Genomic DNA, 12,336 nt, shown 5'->3' with positions numbered 1-12,336 from the left:
TTAAACAAAATTTGACCGGTGCAAAAGTATGGGCACCCTTATCAATTTCTTGATTTGAACACTCCTAACTACTTTTTACTGACTTACTAAAGCACTAAATTGGTTTTGTAACCTCATTGAGCTTTGAACTTCATAGGCCGGTGTATCCAATCATGAGAAAAGGTATTTAAGGTGGCCACTTGCAAGTTGTTCTATTTGAATCTCCTATGAAGAGTGGCATCATGGGCTCCTCAAAACAACTCTCAAATGATCTGAAAACAAAGATTATTCAACAGAGTTGTTCAGGGGAAGGATACAAAAAGTTATCTCAGAGATTTAAACTGTCAGTTTCCACTGTGAGGAACATAGTAAGGAAATGGAAGAACACAGGTACAGTTCTTGTTAAGCCCAGAAATAGCAGGCCAAGAAAAATATCAGAAAGGCAGAGAAGAAGAATGGTGAGAACAGTCAAGGACAATCCACAGACCACCTCCAAAGACCTGCAGCTTCATCTTGCTGCAGATGGTGTCACTGTGCATCGGTCAAAATACAGCGCACGTTGCACAAGGAGAAGCTGTATGGGAGAGTGATGCGAAAGAAGCCATTTCTGCAAGCACGCCACAAACAGTCGCCTGAGGTATGCAAAAGCACATTTGGACAAGCCAGTTACATTTTGGAAGAAGGTCCTGTGGACTGATGAAACAAAGATTGAGTTGTTTGGTCATACAAAAAGGCGTTATGCATGGAAGCAAAAAAACACGACATTCCAAGAAAAGCACTTGCTACCCACAGTAAAATTTGGTGGAGGTTCCATCATGCTTTGGGGCTGTGTGGCCAATGCCGGCACCGGGAATCTTGTTAAAGTTGAGGGTCGCATGGATTCAACTCAGTATCAGCAGATTCTTGACAATAATGAGCAAGAATCAGTGACGAAGTTGAAGTTACGCAGGGGATGGATATTTCAGCAAGACAATGATCCAAAACACCGCTCCAAATCTACTCAGGCATTCATGCAGAGGAACAATTACAATGTTCTGGAATGGCCATCCCAGTCCCCAGACCTGAATATCATTGAACATCTGTGGGATGATGTGAAGCGGCTGTCCATGCTCGGCGACCATCAAACTTAACTGAACTGGAATTGTTTTGTAAACAGGAATGGTCAAATATACCTTCATCCTGGATCCAGGAACTCATTAAAAGCTACAGGAAGCAACTAGAGGCTGTGATTTTTGCAAAAGGAGGATGTACAAAATATTAATGTCACTTTTATGTTGAGGTGCCCATACTTTTGCACCGGTCAAATTTTGTTTAAATGCAGATTGCACATTTTCTGTTAGTACAATAAACCTCATTTCAATCCAGAAATATTACTCAGTCCATCAGTTATTAGATATATGAAACTGAAATAGCTGTTGCAAAAACCCAAATTGTTATAAAGAAAAAAGGTTAACATTAATAGGGGTGCCCAAACTTTTTCGTATGACTGTATTAGGTTCCTCTGGATTTTTAATGGTCAGGAATGTGCTACATGCAGTGCCGTCTGTAAAGCCTCTTTCACATGTCAGTCAAAAACACGCATTTTTCAATGACATGTTCAACATGCGTATGGCCCTCCGTTTGCCATGATAGCACACGGAGATCAGGCACTCCTATACTCACCTGTCTCCGGCACTGCTCTCTGTGGTGCTGCTGTTTCCAGCCGCTGCTGTCTCCCCTCTGCTGCTACCTCAGGGTCGCAGTGCAGTGAATATTCATGAGCATAATTAGCCGGCCTGGAAGCAGGAGACAGCAGTGGCTGGAGACAGGTGAGTATAAAAATCATTTTATTTCAAATATAAGTGTTTTCTTTGGCACATGTTACATGGATCACATCACTATGTGGTCTGTGTGACATCAGTGATGCTGGAGAAAAAGGGACTTGTTTCTGTACATATCACACGGACACACGTGTGCACCGTATGGAAACACGTCAGTGAAAAATCACTGATGTGTGCGCCATCCCATTGATTTTAATGAGTCTGTGTATGTCTGTGATTCTGGTGCGTATAAAAACTGCAACACACGTACCAGAATCACTGATGTGTGAAGGAGGCCTAAGATACAAGGTACTATACCCATAAGGAATATTTAGAAGCTACTGGTTTCCAGTGTAAATTCCATATCTGAACCTGTAACCTACATCTCAGTAATGTCACAGGTCGTTATGACATCAGATCCCAAGATTAAGGGCAGTTCTGTGTATGAAACGCGTCAGCTTTTGCCTTGGTGCAATATTTTTGTTGTATCTAGAACTTTTTAAACAGAACATGTCAGGTTGCACCCAAAGCCACGAGCAGTTCTGTGCATATTTCTATTTCCGGCCTAACCGTCCCTGTATCTAATAACATAGATAAAGAGCTCTTTAGAAAAAGTATTTATGATATGCTAATGAGGCCAGGGACGAGTCACAATGGCTTTACTTCCCCTGTCTAGTCGCCCCCTTAGCATGTAAGCACACCCATGTGGGCGCACTAACATGCCAATGAATGTGCAGCATTAGAGGCATGGTTGATCTCACCACTCTCTGCTGCCACCGCACCAGATGCTGGATTTCGGCTCAATGTGAATGATCAGAAGTCCTAAACTTTCAGTCGTGCGCACTATGAAGCCGGGTATACGCGTCCCAGCTTCAAACTGGTGTACTGTACATGACCAGAAGTGTCGGGGTCTTCTGATCATGTACACTGAGCCGAAAACCAGCAGTGAGAGCGACCATCCCTGTGACGCTGCGTATTCATTAACATGTTAGCATGCCCACAGGGGCATACTTACATGCTAAGGGGGCCGACTAGCCAAGGGAATTTATGCCCTTGTGACTAGTGCCCTCGCTCATTAGCATAACATAAAGGATCTTTAGAAATACTTTTTCTATAGATCTCTTTATCTATGCTAGTGTATACAGGGACGGTTAGGCAGGGATTAGCAATATGCACCAGAACTGCTCGTGGTCCTGGGTGTATATTGCACCTGACAGGTTCCTTTTAAGCTGTACTAATAAATTGGTGGTTTTCTATCCAAACGGCTGGATACCTTTGTTTCTTTGTCTGCGTCTCAAGCCAAGCGTGGGCTCATACTTTCTGTGCGGAGGATCTTCACAGCCAATGTACGGGAGCTGGTGCACATCAGATACCATCACCAATATACCAGTCTCTGCTTCTATATCAACCTGATGCAAAAACCCTTGGATGAAAAATTCTCATTTTAATGCCACTGATACAAGAACTACCTACATTACTGATCGTAATGGACAAATGCAAATCCACTGACACAAGTTGTATGGAAACAAACGTGCACATTTACCCACAAACCCTGACATTTCCCATACTGCAGGTGTGGGGAGGTTGAGTTTAACTGCATAAACACCCTGTAAGTAGGCTGTCATATTTCTTGTCAGACGGGGCCCTTTCTCCGCCTGAGACTCGCTATCTCTCGTCTCTGTAATTGAATTGCTAGCGAGCCACAAGAGACAGCAGCTCGCAACGCTGTGAAGGAAGGAGAGAATGCTAGTGCGGAAGAAAGGAGGAGGGGAGACAAAATGAAAACAAAATGGAAATGTATACGAGAGGACGAGAAGAAGAGCAAACGGAACTGTGGAGGTGACAAAGTAAACTAACAAGACCACATAAAGACACATCTGCAGGTTTTTCTCTCCGCTCTCTATAAAGACACATCTGCATGTTTTTCTCTCCGCTCTCTATAAAGACACATCTGCAGGTTTTTCTCTCCGCTCTCTATAAAGACACATCTGCAGGTTTTTTTCTCCGCTCTCTATAAAGACACATCTGCAGGTTTTCCCCTCCGCTCTCTATAAAGACACATCTGCATGTTTTTCTCTCCGCTCTCTATAAAGACACATCTGCAGGTTTTCCCCCCAGCTCTCTATAAAGACACATCTGCAGGTTTTTTTCTCCGCTCTCTATAAAGACACATCTGCAGGTTTTCCCCTCCGCTCTCTATAAAGACACATCTGCAGGTTTTCCCCTCCGCTCTCTATAAAGACACATCTGCAGGTTTTTCCCTCCACTCTCTATAAAGACACATCTGCATGTTTTTCTCACCATCTGACATGAAATCAGAATAAACCTTTCCTGTTTTAGGTCAATTAGGAACCAAAATTATTTATATTTGCCAAATGTCTTGAGATGTTTCTTCAGTATTGCCACATAATCTTCTTCCCTCATGATACCATCTATTTTGTGAAGTGCACCAGTCTCTCCTACAGCAAAACAACCCCACAACATGATGCTGCCTCCCTCGTGTTTCACAGTAGGGATGTTGTTCTTATGCTTCACAGCTTCTCCCTTTTTCCTCCAAACATAACGATGGTCTTTATGGCCAAACAGTTCAATTTTACTTTAGTCAGACCACAGGACATGTCTCCAAAAATTAAGATCTCTGTTCCTGCGTGCATTGGCAAACATTAATTTGGCTTTTTCTGTTTCTTTTGGAGTAATGGCTTCTTCCTGGCAGAGTGGCCTATCAGCCCATGTTGATACAGGACTTGTTTAATGACAAAATCTTACCAACTTCCGCCAGCATCTTCACAAGGTGTTTTACTTTTGTTCTTGGGTTGATATGCACATGTCTGACCAAAGCACGTTCATCTATGGTACACAGAACCCGTCTCCTTCCTGAGTGGTATGATAATCCCATCTTTTTTGTATAATTGTTTGTACAGATGAACGCGGCACCTTCAGGTATTTGGAAATTGCACCCAAGGAAAAAACATACTTGTGCAAGTCCACAATTCTCTTCCTGAGATCTTGGCTGATTTGATTTGGCTTTCCCATGATGCTACACAAAGAAGCAGTGTGTTTCAGGTGTGCATTAAAATACATACACAGGTGTGTCTGTAATTAACTCAGACGTTGCCAATAAACCTATCAGAAACTTCCAAAGACATGACATCATCATATGGGCTGTCCCATATTTAAAGGCATAGTACTCAGTGTATATAAACTTTTGACTTTGCAGAAAGTAATAAATATGCCTTAAAACATTCTCTCCCTCATTATTGTCATTTGGCAAACAGACATAATTTTGGTTTCTAATTGACCTAAAACGGGAAAGATTTATTCTGATTTCATGTCAGATAGTGAGAAAAACCTGCAGATGTGTCTTATAGAATGCGGAAGGAAAAATCTGCAGATGTGTCTTTTTAGATAGTGTATGTAAACTTCTGGTTTCAACTGTACGCAGATCTATTTCTCTATAAAGCGGAGTGATTAGAACTATAAAGTCACGATGATCAGGGACAGTAGGGGACAAGGGGACAAAGGCTCCCAGACTCGCCCTCAGGCTAGGGGGGCCCTAGCTATCCCTTATCTCAGAGTTACCTCTGAAGGTCAGGATGTCTGAGCCGCCTTCCTGACCAGCCCTAGTCTTATACCCAGTACCCCAGGGGAGGGCCAGGACAGGAGTGTGACAAAACCAACAGAGATAGACAAACAGGGGGAAACTAAAACTCTATCTCACAGCGGCGAGAGAATTCCACAACTCCAAGCACCACGCAATATAATCACCAGCAAGATTGTGATACAACAGCACACAAACCAACACAGCAATAAACTATAGTCGGTGTGGGAAGATAGATTCCACCATCGTAAAAAGGTGAAGAGTAAATGTGATAGGTTTCCAACAACATGTGATCCCAGAGGTAACCTGCAGGCCAGCAGAGGCTAGCTCTAGCTAGACTGATCACTAATGAGCACACAGCTGGTCGATGCCCGAGCCTGCCTGCGTAGCTCAGAAACTCCAGAAAAAACAAAGGGTGGAGTGTCACAATCTGTAGCGTGAACAGCGTTTGATACCGCCATGACACTCAGCGTGTTTTGAGCAAAACTCCATGCGACATATAGAATGTGTGAGGACAGCAAGTTAAGGAACTTACATAAATACTTCATCTGACCAGAGCGACTTCCCTTCATTCCTCAGCCAATAAACCAATTGGCAAATTGCAACAGATTTGTGGCAGAACAATGGTTTTACATGGACGTCCTCGGCACAACAAAGTATCCAAGAGGCTGCACATCATACAAAGTCTCTACCACTGAGGTCTATTATAGACACTACCTTCTTATCGGATTAGTTAAGTAACAGAAGGTTTCATCCAAAGTGGTTTGTTGCTATACTGAGGTCTATAAGTATACACTAAATGTTCAGACTTTCCAGAACTATATATAGCATTGGGCAAAGTATAAGAGAAAGTTCGATAGTAAAAGATAGTAAAATGGAAACTAGTGAAATCCAAATAATGTGTCTATATAATAACAATGTGTCTCTATAATATTACCCCAGAAAACATGTCTGAATTCTATCACAACTCTATGAAAGCCCCTACAGGCACAGATTTCCTTTTACTTGGCACATCCAGGCCGCGTCTTCAAGACCGGTGTGTGAATTACCAGCGTCAAAATGTCCGATTACTGCTATGTAGTATACATTGGACCTGTAAATATAGTATTTAATTTGTGTCATTACCAGGGCATTGTAAGAAAAAGCTGACAGTTGCACTCTGTAGTGCGAAGTGTAACAATGAATATAAGAATATAGACTTATATTACTGCTATGAAAAACATTGCATTAGAGCAGACAGGGACCCAACAAAAAGAGGTCACCTTGCCGCTGGCTGTTGGGCTCACATAAAACCGGCCATTTTTGTGTGCTAAGTATCTCAATTTTTGCATGTTTTTCATAGCAGTAATGCATGTCTATATTCCCATATTCATTGTTCCACATATCTTAGCACTAGAGAGTGCAACTATCTCCTTTTGTTACTATGTTTCATATTCAGTTTGCACCTGTTCACATTAGAAAGGTAGGATGTGCCATCAGTCTTTCTTAGATTACAGGGTCTTGCCTTCTGATTGAGCACTCCTGCTCTTCAGCCTTAGGCTATTTAAATTCTCAATTTGCAGGTTCCTGTCCGCCCATAAATTGTAGGTTTTTTTAACCCAAAGGGAAGCATTATAGTAGGCAGGGACCCAAGAAAAATAGGTCACCTTGCCGCTGGCTGTTGGGATCACCGAAAACTGGCCATTTTTGAGTGCTAAGTATCTCAATTTTTCCATGTTTTTCATAGCAGTAATGCATGTCTATATTCCCATATTCATTGTTACACATATCTTAGCACTACAGAGTGCAGCTGTCTCCTTTTGTTACTCTGTTTCATGCTCAGTTTGCACCTATTCACATTAGAAAGGTAGGATGTGCCATCAGTCTTTTCTTAGATTACAGGGTCTATACCTTCTTATTGAACACTTCTGCTCTTCAGTCTCAGGCGATTTTAATTCCCCATTTGCAGGTTCCTGTCCACCCATAAATTGTCGTTTTTTTAACCCAAAGAGAGGCATTAGTTTGATAGGGACCCAACAGAAAGAAGTTGCCTTGCCGTTGGCTGTTGGGCTTATATAAAACTGGCCATTTTTGTGTGCTAAGTATCTAAATTTTTACATGTTTTTCATAGCAGTAATGCATGTCTATATTCCCATATTCATTGCTATACATATCTCAGCCCTACAGACTACTTTTTGTTACTATGTTTCACTTTCAGTTTGCACTTGTTCACATTAGAAAGGTAGGACGTGCCATCAGTCTTTTTCTTAGATTACCAGGACATTAACAACTGTATGTAAAAACATTTCACGTCTCTCCGATATCGTAACTCTTTCCGGAAAGTCATTTTACTCCTTCCGAAAATACTGAGAATTACAGGACTGAAGATTTGTATTCATTTCAATTAGATATGCTGACAACAATACTATACATTCTGATTAGTCCCATGACTAGCAAAGAGCATGCAGCAAGATTTGGGTGTTTTTCTTTTTGGCTGAAAGAAGGATACCTCGACTTGTAAAGGAGCTAAACAAACAGAGGCTCAGAGGCCCCTCTCAATTCCAAAACACTGTCCCTTTTGTGCTCACATACATAGCGAACAACAAAAAAAAAAGAGGTTTCCAGCATTCCTCAAGAGACAGATCCAAAGAGAATAAGCAGGAGGCAAAAAAAAAAAAAAAAATTGCAATGAAAAAGAAAAAAAAAAAACACAGAAAACCACAAACGTGGAACTTCAATTAATTTAAAGCTTCAATCAGTAAAGGATAAATCCGTCACAGATCTAATTACTAAGGCTCTCGGAAGGCCAGGGACAAGACGCCAATCTCGTGGCTGTTTGAACAGCGTGATGAACTGGGGAACGATGGATATCAAGTCATTTTGTTTAATTTATAAATGGATTTTCCCCTAATGCTTGAATTATCGTCAGAGCACAATGAAGGAGAGGGGGAGCACAGGGCTAGAGCTGATCCCCCCTTCCTTTACCATTTTCTGGGATGGAAGGAATGAGCTCTAAGCTTATTTAGAGCATTTCACAGAAATGTCGGAGTCTTATCTTACAAAATTTTGCTGGCCAATTAAAGACGTCTACAAGCCTAATACTGGTAAAATCAGTGCGCTCACCATAAACACCAATAGGTTGGGTCCCTGTAGTGGGACTGACACAAGTATCCTCATGTCCACACCCATGCACCACTTTACACAACGGATTCCCTGTGTTATGCCCAGTGCAGGATCTGAGCGCCATTGCATGCCGGGAATTTACAGATTGTGTCTTCAGGGAGGAAGGAGACTAAGAGGTACTTTGCACGTTGCGACATCGCTAGCATCGACTCGCGATGCCGAACGTGATATAGTCCCCGCCCCCGTCGCACATGCGATATCTTGTGATAGCTGACGTAGCGAACATTATCGCTACAGCAGCTTCACACGCACATACCTGCCCTGCGACGTCGCTCTGGCCGGCGACCCGCCTCCTTCCTAAGGGGGCGGTTCATGCGGCGTCACAGCGACGTCACACGGCAGGCGGCCAATAGAAGCGGAGGGGCGGAGATGAGCGGGACGTAAACATCCCGCCCACCTCCTTCCTTCCGCATAGCCGGTGGAGGCAGGTAAGGAGATGTTCCTCGCTCCTGCGGTGTCACACACAGCGATGTGTGCTGCCGCAGGGACGAGGACAAAGATCGTATCTTCTATTGGTGCGACATTATGAAAATGGCCGACGCTACACAGATAATAATAATTTTATACATTTATATAGCGCTATTAATTCCACAGCGCTTTACATACATTGGCAACACTGTCCCCATTGGGGCTCACAATCTAGAGTCCCTATCTGTATGTCTTTGGAGTGTGGGAGGAAACCGGAGTACCCAGAGGAAACCCACGCAAACACAGGGAGAACATATAAACTCCTTGCAGATGTTGTCCTTGGTGGGATTTGAACCTAGGACCCCAGAGCTGCAAGACTGCAGTGCTGACCACTGAGCCACCGTGCCGCTTTTACGACGCTTTTGCAATCGTTTATGGCACATCTAGGCTTTACACGTTGCAACATCATTACCGGCGCCGGATGTGCGTCACTTTCGATTTGACCCCGACGATATCGCAGTAGCGATGTCGCAACGTGCAAAGTACCCCTAACTCTAGTGTCTCCTATTGGAAGTAGCAATCCCAAAAGTCAAAATTTACCCTCTAACGAGCCTTTTCATATGATCTAGGATTTATACCAGATCAGAACCTCAATTTGCAGACACGGTGTTTCGGGGTGATTGCCCCTTGGCAGTGCAAAGTATGAGATCTGATCTGGGTGTATGAGAAGCTATAGTGAGGTCTATGGGGAAAACGTTTCTACTTGTGGAGACTGACAAACCAATCTGGCTGCAATGCTCCTCTGGGAAATATTCAAATTGTCTCTTCAGGGAGGAAGGAGATGAACTCGAGTGCCACCTATTGGAAGTAGCAATCCTAAAAGTCAAAAGTGGCCCTTTAATGAGCCTTTTCATATGACTTATAAAATGCTGGAGATGTAAATGGTCCAAGGAGCGCTGAGAAGGAGGAATTTCTTCAATCTTTAAAAGCCTTTATTGTTCATAAACCGCAACGCGTTTCAATAGGCAAGCTACAGTATCTTCATCAGAGCCTTTTCATATGACTTAGGATTTATGCCAGATCAGAATCTCAAATAGCAGACACAGTGTTTCGGGGTGTGGTCCCCTCATCAGTGCAAAGTATGAGATCTGATCTGGCTATATGAGAAGCTATAGTGGTGATTTAGGAATTTACAGAAAACCAACAAAAGACTCCTGGTCATACTACACCAAATCAGGCCCTGCACTAGGCATAACATAAGACAGTTTGGGTTATTGTGGTTTTTTAAGAATTTTTTTCTCAAATGAGAGACTGGACTTGAGAGTTAAAGGGAACCTGTCACTAGGTTTTCCCAATAAACTAAAGCCACCATCTTTATCTGCTCTATTAATGCAGTCTATCAAGCTGCACTCCCCCTGCATGTGCCAAAAATACCTCATAAGTCAATAGATATCAGTAATGAATGGACATGTTCTGCGCTGCTGATAATCCAAACAGTATCACACCAGGCAAGGAGTGGAAGACATGGGGTTTTATTACATTCTGTGTGTTTCACAACCCTCTGGTTTCTTCATCAGGACAAAAGTTGTCCTGATGAAGAAACTAAAGGGTTTGACTGTAATAAAACCACATGTCTTCCACTGCTTACCTGGTGTGATATTGTTTGGATTGTCAGCGGCTCGGAACATGTCCATTACTTTCTGGTATCTATTGACTTACACTGCAGGACCCGCGGCAGCTGTTTGATGCTTGTATGGAGGTGGGTCCTCAGAACCCTTCAAAGTGACAAATATGCACAAAGATAAGACCTTATTGTGCTTTGTTATATTCTCAGCTTTTCTACAGACAAAAAGAGCTTAAATACGTCTGGCATACGACATGGTCTGGTCTCATGGGCGTCTTTTTTCCTATTCTTGGAGCCTCCACTCTGTGCAGAAATATTGTCCTCCTGGCTTCATTGATGGGGATGACGAGTCCTGTGTCATTCCCAGATTGCCATGAAGTTTGTATCTGCTCAGACGAAGCACAGGCCTGAGCAGGCGAACTTTGCTTTGTCCCACTCAGGGCAGACCACAATCCTGTTCTGTGCATACTCCAGCGATGACTTTACCTCTGGGTATAGAGGTGTTGGCGCATTACAGACTAAGTAGAGCACAGCATAAGAGCCTGCTTAGATCTGACCTTCGACTGTGCAGGCAGAAGATACACGGCAATCTGTAGATGACGTAGGACGTCAATCAAGAAACGAGGATGATGATGCTGCACATAGAGGAATTGCTTACAAGAGAATAAAGACGCCCATCACACCAGACCGCGTCATATGCCAGAAGTACTGTATATAAGATATTTTTTGCCATATGCCGTAGAAATTTTAGGGCTTAGATACAGGTCAATGGACTGCAGTAATGGAGCAGATAGAGGCAGTGGCTTTAGTTTATATCGGGAAAACTTGGCCGCAGGATTCCTTTAAATGCCAAATCCTATAATCCTTCTGCCACAAACAAATCAAAATAATGCAACATTTTTGACTGTCTGATAACCAGCATCTGACTAATGTATAGCTTTAAGGCCCATTTCCATAGTTTGGGAATCTGCCCATAACAAGTAGTGATCAGCAGGTCGGAGGATTGTCACTATTAGTAACCTCACCTGGTTCTGGGGTCTCAGACTGTGAGGATGACGAAGCTGAGCTGGCTCCATCATCATTGGCACTCTGTGAGAGAAGTCCACGTCCTGGGGGAAGTTTCATGCCAAGCTGCTCCGCCGTCTCCACGTGGTCCCCTGGGTGAACATAGTCAAACATGCTGCTCCCTGTCAGCTCCACCTGCAAACAACAAGAAAGCATTTTTTTATAAAAATATTTAGATTTTCAAAAATCACTATGGAAATTGCAAAATGTATAACATCCAAAATGAGCTCTCCATGAGGTTTACTGTAGCACACCCACCAGCTACTTCACTCATATAAAGTGAGTGCAGCTCATAGTGACAGCTTTACTGCAACCTAACATTGCAATAGAAGGTGGATTTATTTAGAAAAAAGCCTAATTATATAAGACATACAAGTGCATCTCAATACATTAGAATATCATCAGAAAGTTCAGTAATTCAATACAAAAATGGAAACACATATATTATATAGAGTCATTACACACAGAGGGATCTATTCCTATATATTATATAGAGTCATTACACACAGAGGGATCTATTCCTATATATTATATAGAGTCATTACACACAGAGGGATCTATTCCTATATATTATATAGTCATTACACACAAAGGATCTATTCCTATATATTATATAGTCATTACACACAGAGTGATCTATTCCTATATATTATATAGAGTCATTACACACAGAGGGATCTATTCCTATATATTATATAGAG

The 12,336-nt window shown here is 42.5% G+C and overlaps 1 protein-coding gene across 7 annotated transcripts in view; it reads right to left on the bottom strand.

Moving 5' to 3' along the window:
- The window catches only part of NPAS3 (neuronal PAS domain protein 3), a 687,349-nt gene that overhangs the window by 126,634 nt on the left and 548,379 nt on the right, over positions 1-12,336 (bottom strand). For all 7 annotated transcript variants that reach the window (XM_075329901.1, XM_075329903.1, XM_075329902.1 and 4 more), the window contains one exon: positions 11,596-11,770. In XM_075329901.1, the coding sequence (XP_075186016.1) occupies positions 11,596-11,770 (175 nt within the window). The remainder of the gene's footprint in view (positions 1-11,595; positions 11,771-12,336) is intronic.

The sequence above is a fragment of the Anomaloglossus baeobatrachus genome, chromosome 12 (assembly GCF_048569485.1).
Source record: "Anomaloglossus baeobatrachus isolate aAnoBae1 chromosome 12, aAnoBae1.hap1, whole genome shotgun sequence".
In the NCBI taxonomy this organism is placed as follows: Eukaryota; Metazoa; Chordata; class Amphibia; order Anura; family Aromobatidae; genus Anomaloglossus; species Anomaloglossus baeobatrachus.
Note: the sequence above shows the minus strand (reverse complement) of the source record. Positions and strands in the feature narration are given on the sequence as shown.